General features: G+C 43.4%; 1 protein-coding gene across 3 annotated transcripts in view; it reads left to right on the top strand.

Annotated features, from left to right (window-relative positions):
• The window catches only part of Arhgap26 (Rho GTPase activating protein 26), a 430,094-nt gene that overhangs the window by 127,672 nt on the left and 282,272 nt on the right, over nt 1-20,150 (top strand). For 2 of the 3 annotated variants that reach the window (XM_031365552.1, XM_031365554.1), the window contains exons 7-10: nt 624-728; nt 2,056-2,185; nt 6,541-6,641; nt 11,628-11,722. In XM_031365552.1, the coding sequence (XP_031221412.1) occupies nt 624-728; nt 2,056-2,185; nt 6,541-6,641; nt 11,628-11,722 (431 nt within the window). The remainder of the gene's footprint in view (nt 1-623; nt 729-2,055; nt 2,186-6,540; nt 6,642-11,627; nt 11,723-20,150) is intronic. The other variant, XM_031365553.1, reaches the window with a different exon arrangement.

Genomic DNA, 20,150 nt, shown 5'->3' on the forward strand with positions numbered 1-20,150 from the left:
ATGTTAACCACCAGTTGAGCCAGCACCATCTGTTGAAAATGCTGTCTTTTTTCCACTGGATGGTTTTTGTCAAAGATTAAGTGACCATAGGTGCGTGGGCTCATTTCTGGATCTTCAATTCTATTCCATTGATCTACCTGCCTGTCACTGTACCAATACCATGCAGGTTTTTTTTTTTTTTTTTTTTTATCACAATTGCTCTGTTGTACAGCTTATGGTCCAGGATTGTGATTCCAGTCTGATATTATTTATGTTCTAGAAGGCAGCCAAGGTACGGCTCCAGCCTTTACTTTCTAAGAGGTGATCTTCTTGGGCAGTGGTAAACATTGCTGCCAAGGAGAACAGGTTTCCAATCCCGGCTGACACTTATTGTGAGTTAGGGAGCAAGTTAGTCTCTGGAGGTGCATCCTCACTATTAAGGTGGGTCCTGTTAGCGCTTACGGTGGGTGGTCGAGAACATTCAGTGACACAGTGAGGGAGGGAGGGCAGTATCCTTCCCACAGAGCTGTTCCGTGTGTGTTGTCGTTAATATTGCCCGTTCTGTCCTTCCCAGACAGCCTTGGAAACGCAGAGCCTTCTCTCATCCTGCCTGCATGACCTCTGCCTTTTTTCCCTCTCTACAGCTACTGGCCTTCCTGCAAGGACTCTTCACTTTCTATCACCATGGTTATGAGCTAGCCAAGGATTTCGGTGACTTTAAGACACAGTTGACCATCAGCATACAAAATGTGAGTGGGGGCAGGGACAGAAGAGGGAAACAGGAGAGGGTGTGTTTGCTGCAGAGCTTCCGCTGTTGCATTGGCATGAGGTGTGTGCAGTGGGGTCCTGGCTGGGTTCAGAAGACAGTTGGGATCTGACATTTCTAGAACGCAAGACGGCCGAGGTCTAAGCACCATTTCTGTTCCCGGAAGCATTGCTGCTGGTTATGTGTGTGTTTTTCATAACACTGTCAGGATTTCCTTTGGCATTGGAAATCCCAGCTCGGTCTAGCCCTGCCTAGCTGCCTTCTGTGCCAGCAGCTGCCTGGCCACCCTAGGCCTTACGTGAGTGTCCAGGAATGGGAAGGGGAGTTGGCTTTGAGCTCAGATAATGTGTTCCTGTCCAGGTCTTAGCAAGACTGACAAGGTGTCTAAGTCAGTGCCCCCAAATGCAGTTCCATCTCTGGCTCAAACATGGGACCTTTGGGTGCAGAGTTATGTAGGGTGTTTGGGCCATAAGTCATGAGGCGAGCTCTCTTCTCAAACTTTGTGATTGACCACAGGTCTCAAGGTACTCTGGTGTAGGAATTAGATCCAGGTATATCTGCATGGCTTCTACTTCGTGGCCTTTAGAAGTCTGGAGCTCACGTGGTTCTTTGTTGACTTGGAGAACAGGAAGTTGAAATATGTCAAAAATGGTTTCATGAAGCATAATCCCACCCCTTTTATTCAGGGGATGAAACACAAGTGCCCATACATGCTAGGCAAGCTGCACTGCTGTCTTAGGGGGTCTTTAGAGGGCAGGCTTTGAAACAGAGACTTATAGGCAGTAAAGGAACTCAGTGCTTCTGAGAGGCTGAGCATGGAGTGTGGTGGGCCACTGGGCCATGATGCAGCTGCACTGGAGGCTTTAGGCTGTGCCTCTGGGGTTCAGAGTGGGTCCAGGGGTTTCGGACTGCTGTTACTGGGGGAAAGAACTAGAAAGCCAATAGCACCCCTTTTATGAGGCTGCCAGCTGTGAACTACATTTCCTGCAACTGGAACAGTAAGGACAATAATGCTAAAGATGGGCAGTGGGTGTGCCACCTGAGTCTCACTGTTCTGGAATGCTTATTTAAATACCCTCTCCTCCTGGTCTGAGAGTCACCACTTGCTCTTCAGGAGATAGGCTGGGTGTTTGAGTCATTCAGATATGGAACTGCAAAGAAAGGAATACTTTTCCAAGTGAATATTCGCCTACTTCCTGGACCATTCAATGCCCCTTATTGCTTTTCAATCTAAGGCCGATCTTCTGAATTATTAAGAGATTTCAGTTTCTCTTCATTTGGTCATTTGAGTAAAATTCCTTTCGCTGCAGACAAGAAACCGCTTTGAAGGAACCAGGTCTGAAGTGGAATCGTTGATGAAGAAGATGAAGGAAAACCCCCTGGAGCACAAGACCATCAGCCCGTACACCATGGAAGGGTACCTGTATGTGCAGGAGAAGCGTAAGTGTGCTCACTGCCATGGGGGCTGCACTCGCAGGCTTGGGCAGGTGTTGCTTCTGGAGATGCCCGAAGATCTGTGTCCACAATCTTTACATCTCCAAGTGTTAAGTTCTGTTTCCTCTGTGCTAGGGTTTCTTCCTAGTATTGCTCTCCTTTTGAACCTCTCTGCCTCAGTGTGCTTGTGCACCCCACCCTGACCACATGGGCATAGGAGAGCTTCATACCACAACTTCTCGGGTGCCTTTGTATTTGGTGATTCTGCTTTCATTCGAGAATAATCATGATTTGGGCTCTTCTTAATTCCTCTCACTCCAATACTTGGGTTTTATGCAAAGTCAAAACAGAAATGAAAGGCAGGAGGAAGGCCCATCTTCTTGTAATGTAGTGAAGGGAAGAAGTGGTAGGGGCCTCTACTTGGATGCAGTTTTTAGTTAAGTACTTACAGTTCATACCTTAGGCCTCTGGGAAGGCATAGAGGGATGCTGTCCAGGCTAGCACCTCCAGGTACCAGGAATAAGACATATTGAAAGTTTTTTTTTTTTGTTTTTTTTCTTTAATGGTAGCCAACACCTCTCCTTCTTAACAGGATCTTGCTAAGTGGTCCAGGCTGACCTTGAACTCATAATCATCCTGAGTTCTCCTTCTGAGTTCTATAGTCATACATCTACCTGTATGCCACCATGCATAGCTTTTCCCCCCAACATGATCTTAGCAGGATGTATTACTTCTGATTTGTGCTGGTTTTGTGGTTTTTCTCTGTGGTCCTCTTAGGCAGTGGCTTCACTCCTGGAAGCTCCAGGTGCAATAGGATAGAAACACTTGGAGACTGAAGTGGGGGTGGAAGTGCTGTCTACCGTAAGGGTTTTATATTCTTTATTCTTTCAGCAGTGAGCCTGAGGAAGTTTCTAGGAAGCAGAAGTCACTTCATTTGTATGTTTCATTCCCTCCTTGCTCTGTGGGTGGATTCCCTCACTCCATCCCACTGCCCATTTTTGGAGGTAACTTAGAAAGGCAAACTCCCAGGATGTCAAGGATATACTTCACTGTGCCCCTAGAATACAAAGGCTGTTACTATTCTTCATGTGTGGGTGTGGAATCACTTTTGCACGACCCTGTTCAAACATTTCACACACCCTTTGACACTAATGTGTTGCTTTTTGTTAGAACTATCTATTGGTTGCTACACTTCTATCACTTCATTAGGATACAGTATAGTTCTGTAACTTAACTATTTTTGATAATTTCCAGCTTGCAGAAAACTTACAAGAATGGTATAATGAAAGCATGAATCCACCCAGATCTAGTTTCTCAGCACTTTGCTGCAATCATCCCTCCTCCTTTCTGTGTATGCATGTGGAATGTGCACCACTCTCACAAACACTCAGGTTTTCCTGAGCTCTAATGCTCCATCATCGTCCCCATCAGTCCCTTGACAACCTTTTTCCTCACTATCCAGTCAAGACATTGTGTAGTCTCTCCACCGTGTGGCCACTGTTTTCCCTTTGTAACTAACCAGCATTCTATGGGAGCCACCACACAGTTATGTAAAACTCGTTCCCTCCATAGATTTGTGATCCATTGATCCTTGCCTGGACTGAACTGTAGCTGTGATGGGGAGTTCCCGTTTTGACCCCTGTTGCCACGTTTATTATTTCTTCTCCCCTATCCTTCTTATCTGTCCATCTGCACATGTCAGTCCATCTGCCCATCTCCATCTTTCCACTGCTAATAAAATCTTAAGATTCACATTTCACTCATGGGCTGTAATCTGTCACTTTACTTGCCTTGCCTTCCACACTGTCTAGGACAAAGCACTTCTGGAACCTTCCCATTGTGTAGTCACTGGAACTTCCCCAATCTCTGAGAGTGTTTGGTATTTTTAAAATTGCCTTCAATGATCTAACGTAAATGCTAATGTATTGCTGGGTGTATGTGTACCTGTGTGGGGCAGGATATGTATATATGCATATATGTTCTCATGGGTATTTATGTGTGCCTGTACATGTGGTGGCCAGATATTAACCTCAGATGGTGTTCCTTAGGTAACATTCTGTAGCCTGAGAATTAAAAATGCACCCATGCTACTGCCTGGTAGACCCTCTGTCTCAGAATTCCAAAATCTCTCCACCCAGCTCACTGAGTTGCCATGGTGGGCTATATGCCATGCCTGCCCCACACTTCCAAATTCCTGTGGCTGGCTGGGGTGCCCCGCCACCTTACCTTTTCTCTGGAACTCAGTTGAATCACTTTGTAAAGGAAAACACCACACAATCTGAGTTTAGACTCAAAAGACAACAGAATCACTGGGCGCAGCAACTAACATCCTAACGTAATCTGTTTTAAGTTACAAATCCTCCAATGGTGGATCCTGGTGGATCCGCCACCTGAACTGCTACCTACATTTTTTTCCCTCCATCCTCTCCTGCTCACCAGCCAAATCTCTTCTCTCCTCTACCCCTTTCTCCAACCCAGAAGTACTGCCTACTTGCCCAGTGATTGGTTCCTTGAAATCTTTATTCCTAAGGAAGGTTCACATGAAACCACCTGAGTACATGGTTCACCGCTAGTCCCAGGCTGCCCCTCTTGGGGAAGTGGAGTTAGCATCAAATTACAAACAGCACCAGGGTTATCCATAACAACATTCATAGTTTTTTTGGAGCAGGTTTTCTTGTTGGCCTGAAGTTCACTGAGTTCAACTATGCCCCACTAAACCTGGCTTTTTTTTTTTAAAAATGAAATTTTAATTAATTTTTAATGTGGGTTTCTGGGATCTGACTCAGGTTCCCATGCTTGCAAGACAAGCACTTTATCAACCCATCTGTGTCTTCAGCCCACTATGTTGCTTTTCCAGGTTACTAAATGATATCTGATACTTATATTTGGCAGTCGTGTGAAACCTTTAGTAACTATTAAGTGATTGCTCACTCTATTTACATGGCATTGTTAATTTTGATCATTTTTTTTAATTTTCTTAAAAACTCTAGGAGAGTTTGCCTCTTTATTTCTCTTACCTTTTTTATTATTTAAATTCACTTTATACCTCAAACATATTAATAATATTGAGTATTTTAAGAATCAAATGATACATAAACATTTGTTCAACTTTTATATTCATATCCTTCATACCCTAAAAATATCATTAATGGATATTTAATACTATCTATAACTGAGGATCCTATATCTGATGTTGAATGCTAAATTGTTTCAAAGCATACAAAATTTCTTTGGGAGTTAAGCATAGTAAAAGAGCATAAAATATTAAAAGTGAATCATTAAGGAATATATTTTTTAAAAAAGAAATATATTCAAAAGCCTTTGCAAGATACCACCTGACATAGTGAGAGAGTATTTAAAGCGCATTATATATCTATGTACATTGTCTAACAGTTTACTTAAAAAATATCATCAGTGTTTCTAGGAGGGAAATTATCTTATCAGTAAGTATATTTTAAATATTCTAAAGTAGCAAAAACTCTTTGAAGAAACTCATTAAGAAAATGCTGATTTTAAGCACAGTGAGAGAAATTATCAATAATATTTCCATGATGTTTGTAGAACATGATTTTAATATTTTCAACTGTTGTTATTCAAGTAGCAGAATTTTGATCATTTCTATTGTGTGATATCTGTGAACATCTGAAACCAGTATTGATTGAAGTCCTGGTAGGCCGATGATGCCTTCATCCTCTAATAGCACTTTGTTCTTGAAAATAAAGGAACTGGCCAGGCACTAGGTATAGTCAGAGACCTTGGTGGGCCTTGCTTTCTTTCCTGAGGGAGAATTTTGAGACAGATTGCATTTAGCCATTTAGTCACTTCCAGTCTGCATTTCTAGTGTCTCTGAGGTTTCCATGTCTGCTTTTCAGATCTTTGTGAGTTCTGCTGAAGTAAAAATTAGGGGTTTGGAAGTAGGTCAGAACCCCTCAGGTTAGGCATTGGGCAGCTGTGTGGGAGGTATGATGTCATCACCCAAATGGAAATGGTGATTGACATTTCTAAGAGCACTTCCGTGCTTTTTCCTCAGTCACCTCAGTCAGGGAAGAGGATGGGAACTTCAAATGGAGACTGATGGTGGGAGCATGAATCCATTTTCCCAGGGAACCCATACTTCCCCTATATTTGAAGACCCACTGGGTCGGGATCCTGTCCGTCTGTGTGGGGAAAGCATTATTTTGGTTTCACTTTCAACCTTGGGATCAGATTTCTCTGTTTCAGTCTTTACCCCTGAAACTGTGTCGGGGTGGACGAGAGCATTATGGCTGAGCATTGCAGCCCATCTCTGTGATATGGTAGTTAATGATGTGTGGTACACAGTGAATGCATGTAGATGGTTAATAGGCAATGTTCCCTTGCAGGTCACTTTGGGACTTCCTGGGTGAAGCACTACTGTACATACCAACGGGATTCCAAACAAATCACCATGGTTCCATTTGACCAAAAGTCAGGAGGAAAGGGGGTGAGTGCACCATGAGAATGTCTTGCTTGGTTTGCTCAGCAAACAGTTAACAGTCATGGTACATGGCTAAGAGTCCAGCATTTCACTGTAAAACTCTTGAATTTTTGTGCAGTAATTCTAGGAGGCCTATTGCCCTGAAAATGGTTAGAATAATCGTTGTTAGCTTACTTAGGTAGCTGTAATTAAGAGTCTTTTATTTTACATGTACATGTTATTAAATGTGCTGCACATCAGTGACTTACTAGAAAGTTGTGGTTCACTGACGACATTCTGTGATGCCTCTTCTGCTGCATCCCTTGGAGTTGCCAGTTTAGATAAATCAGTTATTTCTGTGTAACAAATTACTCCTAAACTTTGTAACTTTTAAAATCATACCGGATAGATTAATAATTCTGCATAGCCTTTGTGGATCAGGAAGCTGGGGAACATTTGATGGGTAGGAGGCTGAAGCTCAGTTCAGTCTAGTCATTGTAGGGAAGGAAACTGGATCTGCGACAGCCTAAGGCTAGCCCCACGTAGCTCCTTCCTCCTCTGATCTTCTCTCTCTTCCTCCCCCTTCCCTCTTCTTTCCGTGGTCTTGGGCATTGTGGGATGGAAGAGACTCTGACTGCATTTTAGAAGAGCCTGCCATGTTAGGGCATGCTCCCTGCCACCGCTGTTGGTGGCTCCCTGTGTTCTCCAGGGTTCTTCCCTTTACAGAACTCTACCTGCCTCTTGCCTGCCTCAGACAGTTGTCTCTGCTGATTCTCAGTACAGAGACGATCTGTGTCTCCCCGGGGTTGTCTTCCTACCTAGTCTCTCCTTTGTACTCTGTATTTTGTTATGCCCTAGGATGGATTTTTGTTTTTTTTTAAACTGATCACTTGGAAGTTTTTTTACCCACCTTGGATTTATGGTTTTACTTTAATTCAGAACTGGAAAAATGTCTCCAGCTACTAACTTTAAATTTTGCCTTTCCCTAATTTTCACTATTATTTCCTTGTGAATATATTTAACTGTTTTAATAAGAATATTTATGTGTTTCCTCTTCTGCCCACCCTCTTTTGTAAGACAGTCTCACTTTGTAGCCTAGGCTGGCTTTGAACTCATATGTAGTCAGGCTGATCTCCAACCCGAGTGGTTCTGCCTCTATTCTCAGCCTGTATTCGTTTAATCTTTTTGAATATCTGGAATACATTTTGAGTAATTTCTCTGATTCTATCTTTGGTTTAAGTAGTTTTTTGCTTCAGTTGTGTTTAGCGTTTTGGTAAGTTAGCACTTTGATAGCCCTCCACGCCTGGCCTTCTATGGACATTTTTGTGTACCGGGTTGAGTTAGTGTTTGGAGGACGCTCAAGGGCAGACGTGGAGAGAGCACAGGCTTGGAGACTGGACATGCCTGGGCTCGTGCTGCACAGTGCTATGCTGTGCTTTTTGCTTTCTTCAACTCCCAGCTTTTCTTCCTGGATCTCTTTTACTTCAGTGACGATAAAGAGTTTTATCAGCATCTCTGTTCATTTCTTGTATCCAGGCAGTGCGATAGCCCCTTTATCATCATCATTGTTGTTGTTGTTATTATTATTATTATTATTTTGGCAAATGTGGTGTTGAATTACAAATTATCTCAGGAAAACACATGTTAACAGACAGAGATAGAAGAGAATATTACGAATTATACCTAAGTCATTAGGTATCCCCTGGTTTTTATAGAAGCAAGCCCGCTTTGTTTGGAAAGGGTCATTGTCTTTTCCTACCTGTCATTCCTTCCAGAAACTAGCTGATTGGATTATTCTTGTCCACAGGCTTGGCTTCAGGACTTGCATCTTGCATGTTTCCAAGTGTTCAGTGAACTCAGTTGCATCTTGCAGTTCCTTTCTTACTACCTTTGACAGTGAAAGGTGGGATATGTACAGTGGTCAGTGTTTGGGTATGTAAGGACTTCTGTGAGATCCCATAGAGAACCTCAGTGGGTTGTTAGTAGGGCCTGAGAAGTTCCCCTTCGGAGCTTGCTACTGTAATAAGTCATCTTCCTAGTCATAACTGGTTATATTTATGCTTTATTTCATAGTGGTCTGTACTCTTCATTGTCTTGTGTTGTCCTGCTATTTGATTGAGCTTTCCCCCCTTTTCACAAAGGGAGAAATTGGGGATCAGAGAGATGAATTTACTTCTGAATTTATACTCATTGAGTTCTGCAGTGAGCAGACTGACCTCCCAGTCTGGAGTTAGAACCTCCTAGCTCTGAAGCCAAATCTTTTTGATGCCACTGTGGCCTAATTTTCGCAGTGGAGAAAGTGGGAGCACAACTGTCTAGGGGTCTGGAGGTGAAGTGCTAGTGGTTTGGGCATGTCACCTGTCATTTAGATCGTTTTCCTTTAAAATTGCCTACTCTCCTTTCTACCCCCAGCCATAAGCCTGATTTTCTGAGCAGATGTGTTTTGTCCTCTTGAGACCAGACCTCACGTGTGGTTAAGAATGTCTTTGAATCCCATGCTCCAAGAGAGGCACCCCCTGAAGCCTGCAGTAGTCAGACCCAGCTTTGTCCCTGTCCCTGGCTACCCTTTATTACTCTCCTGATCATTGCAGGACAAAGACGATATCCTGGCATCGCTGGATCCTGTCCTCTTTCAGCTTCCTCCTCCCTTTTTTCGTTTTACCATGGGTTTACGGCTGCACTTTCTTCCCTCTGTCCATCCTTTGTGCTAATGTCTGATGGTACTTTATAGATCTCTGTTACCCACTCTTTTTTCATGGCCCTTAATCTAAGCTTTCATAATAGAAGCCAGCCCATAGCTATTGAATTTGAACTGTAGTTGAATATCATCAAGGTCAAATTTCTTACATTTGGGTGAGTACACTCATCAAAGGATAGAGTTGGAATCGTAGTTGAAAGAGATTAATTGACTTTATTTTTAATTCTCAATTTGGCATCACTATTTCATAGAACTAAACAAGTGTTGTGGTAAGGCAAGCAGTAGACATTAGTTTTAAGGCAGAAGAAGGCTGAAGAATTCAGAAACAGCACAGAATAACTGGTGATTTCAAAATGATGTCTCTGGTCTAGGAGCATAGCTCAGCGAAGAGGCCTTGCCTAGCATGCAGGAGGCTGCAACTCTGATCCCCAGAACTGCAAACAATGATAACATGAAACTTATTATTATTTTATCAAGAGGGTACAGGAGAATGAACAGTGGAAAAATACCCAGTTGGTTGACATCAGGCTAATTTAGGTTACTCCATGTGTATGTGCACGTATCCATAGGTGCATCAGTAGAATAATCAAGGCTGAGAGAACTTGAGTTTTCCTTGCTAATTGAAGTAAGCCTGTTTGAATAATTGGACTGTTTTCTCACATTTCTGGTTTCCTGGGAGATAAACAGCTTAGTTTCATGATGGAGAATATTTACTTGGGTGATCTCCAGGTTGAATTTTAGCCTTTTTTTCAGGTCCATTGTAGGACTTTAGTCTAAAACAGCTTCTCCTGTGTTATACTGGATATCTAATCTAAGGTCTCCCATATACCAGGTAAACACATTATTGCAGAGATAGACCCTTAGCCATTGTCTTCTGAGGTAGATTTGCTAAGTTGTCCAGACTGACCTTGAACTCAGATAGCCCAGACTGGCCTTGAGCTGATGATACTCCTGTCTTGGCTTCCCAAGTAGCTGAGATTACTAGGTAATCTCATGCAGTTTTTATTTAACATACTTTTTGCATCTTACAGAATGGGTATATATCAAGGCTCAATCTGAGAAAGCAATCTTTGCTCTCTAGTAAGTAGATATAGATATAAGGCATATGAACAAAAATGCTTTCTTCCTAGGGCTGTGTTCTCTGCTTTGCTGATTTTAGTGGGTGGTTCCATCCATGTCTGAAGTTGCACTTCATCTTATGTTGGCAAGGCAGGTGAATTTGTTAATTTTCCCCTTTTAGAAAAAAATGGGAGGAATGGAAACAGTAATGGACTTGTAGTGACAGGAAGAAGCTGCAGAGAGCTCCTGCTGTGATTCTAGTCGGGCAGGGAGTTCTGTGAGATTGTCCCATTCCACTCACATAGTGACACACTACCTAGTAGAAGAAAGCCAACTCTGGATATGCATAGCATGGACGAGCCACGGAATACTCATGCTTAGTGAAAGACCCAGATACTTACTCTGTGTGTGCATTTGCATAAGGTTCTAGAACACCAAACAAACCTGTAACAGCAGAAGGCAGACCCGGTGGTTTCTTGGAGGTGATCGAGAAGGTGGATGGGTCACCAAAGGGTGTGTTTGGCAGGCAGGGGTGGGGAGTGTTGAAAAAGCGCATCTCAGATTCATCGATAGCTTGATGGCTATCTACAGATGTCACAGTAACAAATTGTACACATTAAACATATACAGTTTATCACATCTTAGTCATCAATAAAGCTGTTATACCTTGAAAATCTTTTCTATCCAGAACCCAGGAGGGCTTAGAAGGTACAAGAGTAGTAAGCAAAGACCCCACGCCTGTGTCCTTAGGGTGCCTGCTGTCTTGGGAGCTTCCCGGTAGACCTGATGGGAAGATGCTGTTTTATTCCTCACCTTAGCAGATTGTTTTTGCTGTGGTTGGTACCATGAGGAGGGAGAGGTACTTGGTGCCATGGGAGCATTTCTTAGGGGTCTTTGACCTGTTTCTTGAAGAACTGATGACTAAGCAAAGATCACAGTCAGTCAGTTAGGAGAGGACTGTGGTCTTCATCTCTTGTCACCTCTGCAAATCAAACCTGGTTGAAATAGTAGGACCAGATGCACACTATGTAGGCAGCAACCATGCTCTACCTGTGCTAACTCCACCCCAGGGCTTCAGGTCTGAGCTGTAGAAGATGCTTGCTTGAGAAGCTCAATGGTCAGCCTTCCCTCTCTGTAGGTTGTGAACCCACAGATTTGAGAAGTGGAAGTGAAATCCTGTCGATGTACTGTGCTTGTCCTAGAGGGGAGGAGACCCGCCTTCGGCCTCACCTTGACAGTCTGTGTGTTCCCACTAGGGAGAAGATGAGTCCGTCACTCTCAAATCCTGCACACGGCGAAAGACAGACTCCATCGAGAAGAGATTCTGCTTTGATGTGGAAGCAGTAGACAGGTAAGAGGCTGAGGCATTCTTTTCAGGAACAGATTATTACTATATTTGGATTTCCTTCCGTCCCCCCTGTTTGTACCCCTGCCCCACATCCCACTCTTCTGTATCCAGTTGGAACTGGATGCTAGGTCATTGCGGAAGGTCAGTTCAGCCTCCCGTTGTTTAGTTCACGTCTGAATCACTAGATTTGTTTGGTTTTACTTTAATGCTAGTCTTCCGTGCTCAGGAATGTGTGCTATGTCTCCAGGAGGTGGGATAGATATTTAAAGAAAGTAGTCTGTTCAACATGAGTCTATCAGGTGTTTGGTTGTTTTCTTCTGAAAAATTAATATAGCAAATAAGAATTGAGACTAGAAGAAGTTTTACTCAAATAGTATTTTAAGGCTTATAATTAATTTTTGTGCACACTCAGAAAAGATACCAAGTCACTTGCTTAATCAGCCAATAGGTAAATAGATAGACAGACAGAACAGACAGTGAGCTTGTGTATCTTCCTCCACATCTATGGTTCTCTCACTCAAATGCACACCCGGTACTAGGCTTGCTCAGCAGGATTTCAGTTCTTTGAGACACTTTTCATGGCAGTGGGTTCTTTTCAGTGGAATCCATGTGTGGATCTTATCTGAGCTGCCTGTTCCAAGTCATTGAGGTCAGCACCGGGGCCCTTAAATCTCACAGCAAGACTCACAAAGTGCCAAGAAGTCTCTTTCCTAATTAACAACAACAATAACAACAACAACAACAACATCATCATCAACAACAAAAACCCAAAACACCAAAACCAAAACCAACCAATCATAAAAGCTCCATGCTGCTTTCTGGAGCCACTGTATTTTCCATGTCTTCAGAAGACTGCCTGGGAGTTCCTTTAGGGACCGTTAAAATTCTCTCAGATGTCAACTCTTGATGACACAGCCATGAGCCCTCCTTCATCATGCTCATAAAAAACCTTTGCAAGCCAGGCATGGGGGGTGCCCACCTATAATACCACCTCTACAGAAAATGAAGCCAGGAGGATCTCTTAAGCCTAGGAACTCAAGACTAGACTGGGTTGTTAGTAAGACTGTGTCTCCAAAATGAAGGGAGAGACTTTGCAGGCTAACATTCGGAGCCAAGAGTAAGTGTTTCATACTCAGCATGTGGAATAGACGTGGCAGTCCATTTCTTCCCAGAACCTGTCACATTCCTCAGTGGCTTGATACAGATGGTGTTGGGAGGATCCAGAATGAGACTGTTGAGTCTCCACTGAGGAGCAGGTGGATTGATATGAAGCCTTTCCCTTCCATGTTCTCAGTGGACCTCATGGACTAGGCGACAGCGCAGCATTGCTTTTTGCCCTTTTGTTTGACTCTGGCATGTTATACACTGCTCACATATACACAGAGTGTGAGGTGGGGCAGTAAAGAAACTGTCAACATGACTCTTTCACTATTAAGGGAGATTTTTACTGTAGATGTATTGAGAGAATGGCCAGAGGCTTCTAGAAGAGTCCAGAGCAGAGAGAAAAAGTAGACTGAGCATAGGTTAGACATGGCCAGAGCTAGGGAAGTGGGAGAAAATAGGGTGGATAGTAAGATAGTAAGACATAGAGAATAGAGCATAGTAAGAGCAATGGGGGTAGGGAGACAGACAGGCAGACGGACAGAGACATACAAAGAGAATAGTGGGTTTTAGATAGTAAGACAGAGAATAGAGCATAGTCAGAGCAATGGGGGTGGGGGGAGACAGAGAAAATAGTGGGTTCTAAGGAGGTTGAGTAGCAGGAATAGCAGGAAGGAGGCTGGGGTAGGAGCTTTAAAATGGGTGACAGGTAGTTGTGATACTAAGGGAGCCCCCCTCCCCCACTGGATAGGCTTTGATACACAACCATAGGTTGTGTTTTTTGATTTATCCTTTCTGCTAGAGGTAAGGTGAAATGAAGCCTCTTGGTACACGGGAACTTGTTTTACAAGTTCCTGAGGAATGCTGGCTTTTATCTGCCCACCAGAAATCCTCCTATAGTCCAGGTTGAGCCCCTTTCTGGATATTTGGATATCCAGATTTTGGATAAGAAGTAAAAGGTATTTCTGTGTGCTAAGTGGCACCTGCCTGGCTGGCAAGCTTTACTGTAATCCTTCTCTGGAGGGTCCCCACCCCGTCCTTTTCACCAGGGCCCATCAGCAGGGAGGGGCTGGTGCTAGATTCTGGTTTTCTAGACTATGCCTCTCTCAGGGTCCTCTGCCTTGCTTGCTGTGCCATGGAGGCAGGGGTGAAAGGGCAAGTTGATGCCTAGGAAATGGATGCAAAAGAGGAACCAACAAAAGGGCTGAAATGTTTCCAAAGTGTGTTATAGGTACATTAGATAAACTACTATGTAATAAATTATGTATTTATCAAGATGCAAGTGTGATTTATATTATTTAGACTATGAAAATATGGTGTGAAATATCTTGACTCTATAATATGTGGTATTAATGGTTGTAATTGTCAGCTTGACACATTCTAGAATCATCTGGAAGAAAGTGTCATTGAGGGGCGGTCTACATTAGGTTGGCTTATGAACACATCTGTGGGGGGCTGTCTTGATGATACTAATTGATGTGGGAAGGCACAGCCTAAAAGTAGATTTGGATCCTTGACTATAAAAGACAGATACAGTGAGCTGAGCATAAGCATGCGTGTGCTCAGCGCTCCTGGCTTCTGCACCCTGGCCACAATGTAGTGAGTTTGTCTGAGCAGCTCGAGCCCTGACTTCCCCACAACTATGGGGTGCAACCTGGAGCTATAAGCTAAAACAAATCCTGTCTCCCCTAAGTTGGTTTTGTTCAGGGCATTTTGTCACAATAACAGGAGAAGAAATGAAGACAGGCCCTGATTCACCGTAGCTGGCGTCCTAGGGAGCAGGGAGTTTCAGATCCAGAAGCAGGCAGGCACACCTGTAGAGAGATGCCCCATGAACATGAAGACAGAGAACAGGGCGAGAACAGTATTCCAAGTAAAGACACACCAGGCTGCTAGCAGTCCACCAGAGGGGGAGGAAGGTATGAAGTAGATTCAGTGGACTTCAGGAGGAATCAACTTTCCCAACATCTTACTTTCCTACAGTGTGGTGCTTCTTTATGGAGGTACAGGGAGCTAGCATAGCATTGAGCAGGGCGGACCTGTCAGTGAGGTGGAAGGCCATCCCTCCAAGGCCTTTAAATGGTGGCTGTTGCACACCCTCTGAACCCCTCTTCATGGAGTCGACCATTTGCATTAGCTGCCTTATCTTTTCTGATGTTTCCTTTTGTCCAACCCTCCCCTCTCCTTTTTCCATCTCTCCTCCTCCTCTCCTCCCCTCCCCCTCTTTCTTCATCAGTAGCTTCAGTTTAGTAGCTTAAAAAAGCAAAAATTACTTTTTTGTGGCCTTTGTATCATCATGTTACAGACCTCACCATTGAAAGTTTATATTTTTACATGGGTTAATTGACTAGATTTAACTCTTTTTTTCCCCTTGAAGTGGGTCAGCTTTTTTTTTTTTTTTTTTTTTTTTTTTTTTTTTTTTTTTTTTTTTTTTTTTTTTTTATGTGAGAATTCAGTGTGTAAACTTCTTGGGTTAAAAATGGGCATCATGGAAAAGCAGCCTCTCTTGGTAGTCATATGTGGATCATGAATGCTAACCAGCGTCTGTGTTCAGTCACTTGAATAATTAACTCCATCATGAACTATCTTATGGAAATTAGTGAGCAAATGTAGGGAAAATATTTACTTAAGATGAAGAATCATGGGGGTAGTCACTTGCCAGCATCCCTTGGATTGGTTTATTTTAAAGAAATTTCTCACAGATGTAAGTGACACATAGATTATTTTCTCCCTAATGTTTTCCAGGAGTGGTCACTAGACCATATGGGAAATAATAGAAATAGAAACTAAAGGGTTCTTTTGATTCACTGAATCAGAGTAGTGGGGTGGGGTGGGGGTAATGTTTATACTCAGGGAAAGGAAACGATTAAAATGTTTTAGTTTTTTTGAAGACTAGCTGACTCCAACAGAAACTCCGTCTGTTAAATGCTTCTCTCCGACACTGCCAAATGCAGAAGCGTGGCAAAGACAGATCACTAGATGGTGATGATGGAGAATGACATGGGGGACAGGGAACTAGGCACCACAGGTGGAACAGAGACACCTATACTCTTGAATTTCTGTCTCAGCCTCCCAAGTACATGAGACTACAGGCCTGCACCCCATGCCCAGCTTAGACTCTTCTGACAGATGTCACATGTAGGAAGCTTTATCAGTCTGTTGGTTTTTCCTTTGTAAAAGCCTCACCTGATTCTTTGGGCCATTCTGAAGTTCTCCTGCAAATGCCGCACTAACAGTAGTGAGCTAGCTCTCCTGAGCCTTTCTCAGCTCTTCCTCATACACACTCTGCCAATTCTGTCCCCTCCTTCCCCACAGGTATCCTGCAGTAGCCCGGTAACACATTTTCTTGGTATTGTTGACTAGCTGTTCTGTTTGCAATGTCTTGTTTAATTCTGTTTATCTCAGATGATTTGCTTTTAGAGGCAGAAAAACCATAATTTCTTGTAGCCTTGAATATAGTACTATGTGTATATGATTGTCCAATTAAAATGTTTTTTACAGTGAATAGTTTTGAAATTGCATTATTTATTTTTTTTCCTTTGGAAGTTGGGTGATGAGGCTAGAGAACACTAGTTAAGCTTTTAATTAAATTAGAGCTGTAGCAAGTATATACATAATTTGCTTTTGTGTAGAGATATGGTAGTATAGTTGAAGCCAGAATAGCAGAAGCTAGACATTTGTGGAAGATCTGAATTTAAAAAAAAAAAAATTCTGTACTCTCCAGTCAGTCAGCAAGCATCTTTCTAAGTTGTGTTTCTTAGAAGGTTGCATATTGTAGGTTAAATAAAAGATAGAGGGCGCCCTAGGTTTGAATGTAGGACCTCACTCTCATTAGCCATGGGAATGTTAGTACTAAAATGGAGCTGATCGTGACTGCCAGGATTGTTTTGAAGATGAGATATTAGCAGTATGCCTCTCTGATGATGTCCCATGTGTGCAAATGTTGTTTTGGTATGCTCCAAACTGTGGGACTTACTTTTTCTTATATTAAACCTTACCTTTGCTAAAGGTTCTTCCCATGCCGCCTTGCTGTAAGCTTGCTTCTTTTCCCATAGCCTTGTCGAGATTCATCTGTGATATGAGAGTGAATTCAGGCACAGGAAGGGCCCATGTGAAGAGGACCCACCAGGGGGAGATTCTGGACTCAATGCTGTGCTTCATAACTTGATACCTACAAAAGAGGATGTTTTATGTCCACATTCAGTTTATGATCTCCCCAGGAAACCACCCTAGTTTTAAATGAAGGCAGTTTATGGTCTGGCTTGGTATGCGTGTGTGAATGGGTCGTTTTGTGTGTCTTTGTGAAACTGTGTGACTCTGGAGATTGTTTTCCAAAGATCGATCCTCTTACGTAACGGGCTGTTTGAGTATTCAGCCACTAGATGGCAGTTTTGTACGTGCATTGGTTGCTCCTGGGTCCAGTTGAATGGTACTTGTCATTTATACACTGGTAATTCGAAGGCAGCTGCGTGTGTGGTTTCTGTAGCAGCGACAGTTTATATGAGTATTACTACTTAAGGCAGAGAGTATTTTCAGTGACTCATTCTTTCTCTTGAAGCTTCTTCCTCTCACCCTTTTCACAGATCGTTCATACCTACTTTCCGGCAACAGCTAGCTGGCCTGCCCAGTTAGTCAGGCCTCTAAATATTGCAGTTTAGCTGGGCGAACCAAGGTGCTAGATTCTTTGCTTCGGGATGATGCATTCGAGGACGGCAGACTTGTCCTTCTATCCAGCCTGTGCTGAGAACCAGGCTTCTCCGTCCAGTGCAGTCTTTATCTCACAGAGCCACAGAGCGGATGAACTGTTTTTCCTGGTTTCGGGCTTCCCGCCCCTCCCCTTCTCGCTGCCTGTTTGAAATGCTACTTGACTTTGCCTTCCTGCCCATTGGGTTGGAGTGCTGGTCTCAATGCCATTGACCTTTCAGGCAGGAAATGGCTTTTCCTTCCTCAGAGGGTGTTATGCTGCTCTGACTTCATGGCCAGGGGTGGGGTGGGTGGTGGGGGATGGGCATTATTCTTTCCGAATTGCTTCCTGACTCTTAGGGATAGATAGCAAGCAGTCTGAGAAGTTCTTGGACTTTGGAGTTCCCAAAGTCAGAACTTACACAAGTTTTGGGGGTATTGTTTTGCCTTCTAATTAAGTGAGAGCGTTGGCTGTTTGAGCCTGTTCTAAGTAGGATGGGCTCTGGTGGTTAGTGGAGTGGATGGGAGGATAGCCTAGGCAACTTGACTTCTATTCTCTAATCAGTGCAGTGAAATTTGTTGGGAGCACACACATTTATGTACTAGTTTCTCAACACAGGACTTAAGCTCAGCACCAAAAATTCGCTACTACAGAAATCCCAAGAAAGAAAGCAACGAAGCAGTAAATTCCACTGGTTCTGTGCCTCATGAGGCTGAAGAGCCCAAATGCTGTAGAGGGTGGCAGATGAACCTAAGGAGAGATTTGCTTAGCTTGCTGTCTGTAGCAGTAATAAGGATTCACACTGACCTTGTGTTGCACCCATCCCATTAGTAATGCTTTGTCCTGGTGCATTGTGGTAGCCTGTGTCTGTCACTGTGCCTGGCACACAGTACTCACTTAGAAATCAGTAGCAGTTACATTCATGGGCCATGAAGTTTAGTATGCTAGAAATTCATCTGGTGTTCCAAGACTTTAAAGTCCTTTAAAATAACTTGGTGTGGAACTGTCTGATGGGGTTGGCAGTGTTTATTCTCTGGACTGTTCCTGTTGCCAGGGTCCCCCTCATTCTCCAACCTTTCCTCTCAGAAGGTGAGTGCTGTAGGCTTTCGTTGATGACGATCCATTCATTCATTGGAATCAGATTCTTTCTTGATAATTGATTAGAAGCTACTTAGGAAAACATCTTAGGGAGTGTGTGGAAGGAGGTCACTCCCTTCCTTCCTCTGTGCAAGTTGATAGTCTTGTTGGACTCTAGGACACATACACTTGTTACAGATAAGGTCGCTGCAGTGATACGGCTTAAGTGTAGGCCTTATTTTAGTTTCTAGCCCACCTGGATACAATGTCAGAGTTAGCCCTTCATAGCAATGTGGTATCTTGCACTTTTAGAAAGAGTCCCAAAGGGCTGGAGATGTGGCTCAGTGGTAGAATGCCTGCCTAGCATGTCTGAGCCCCAAGTTCAATCGCCAGCAACACAAATAAGCCAAAAAAAAATGTAAATAAGCAACTGAATAAGATAAAGGGGGCCCAATTATTTGAGTTTAATTCATATGTTTATTCTGAGAAAGAAGTTATAGTTGATAAAATCCTTAGCACAGTGTTTGGAATGTAATAAGAAATAAATCCTAGCTACGTGTGGGAGTCACCAACCTGTGACCTCTAGTTTCTCTCACCTGTGATCCACCTGGGCACCTTGACGGGTTGCAGCTGCCTGGCTGTCCTGGAACTCACTCTGTAGACCAGGCTGGCCTCAAACTCAGAAATCCTCCTGCCTCTGTCACCTAAGTACCGGGATTGAAGATCTGTGCCACCACCTCCCGGCACTCTGCTCTGTCTTAATCTGTATGCTCTACAGGTTTTAGAGAAAGGAATCCAACTCTGTTTTCCTTGGGGGAGTAAAGAGCTTCTCGCCTAGCTCCCTTCACTTGACTGCTTCCCTGCGTTCTATAAACAGATTCGGGTTTGGTCATATCTGTGTAGACTTTTCATTGTAGAGGAAGTATCAAGAAGCGGTTTGTCCCGCAGTGCTCCGTCTGTCTGGCATCTGAAGAGCCCCTTTCTCCCAGGGATAGAAATCCCACTCCCCAAGCCTTCACTTTTCCAGCTTCCAAGAGCACAGTGGGACACATTTCACACACAGGCTACAGCAAGTTCCGTGGGTCCCATAGTCCTTCCTTTCCTGGCAGTGTGGGTGTCAGTGTGGTGTGGATGGGAGTTAGAAGAGAGTTCTTGCCAGCTGGAGATTTAGTCTTAGAATGAGTACGCCATAGATCTTTGGAGGTTGATTTAGACAGAACAGTACTGTGAGGTTCTGGTTGTGTTTGTTTCAGTGAGGTGGAGTCAGCCCTAGCATTTCCTTGTCCAATAGGAAGTGGGTAAATTGCCAAGCCACTGAGATCACTATTGTTGATTCTGATTCATGAATAAGATTAGAACTGGAAAGCTCTTGAGGAACCCCAGAATCAGCCATGGATGTGCTTCTGATTGCTCTTGGCTGTTGAGAGGGCTGCAACAGACATTGGTGGTCCTAGCCTTCTGGATATAGTCCTCTCTTGGATAGTTAGTTTTCTTTTTTTTCCTCTTCTCTTCTCTTCTTTTCTCTTCTCTTCTCTTCTCTTCTCTTCTCTTCTCTTCTCTTCTCTTCTC

The sequence above is a fragment of the Mastomys coucha genome, unplaced genomic scaffold, assembly GCF_008632895.1.
Source record: "Mastomys coucha isolate ucsf_1 unplaced genomic scaffold, UCSF_Mcou_1 pScaffold13, whole genome shotgun sequence".
Classification (NCBI taxonomy): Eukaryota; Metazoa; Chordata; class Mammalia; order Rodentia; family Muridae; genus Mastomys; species Mastomys coucha.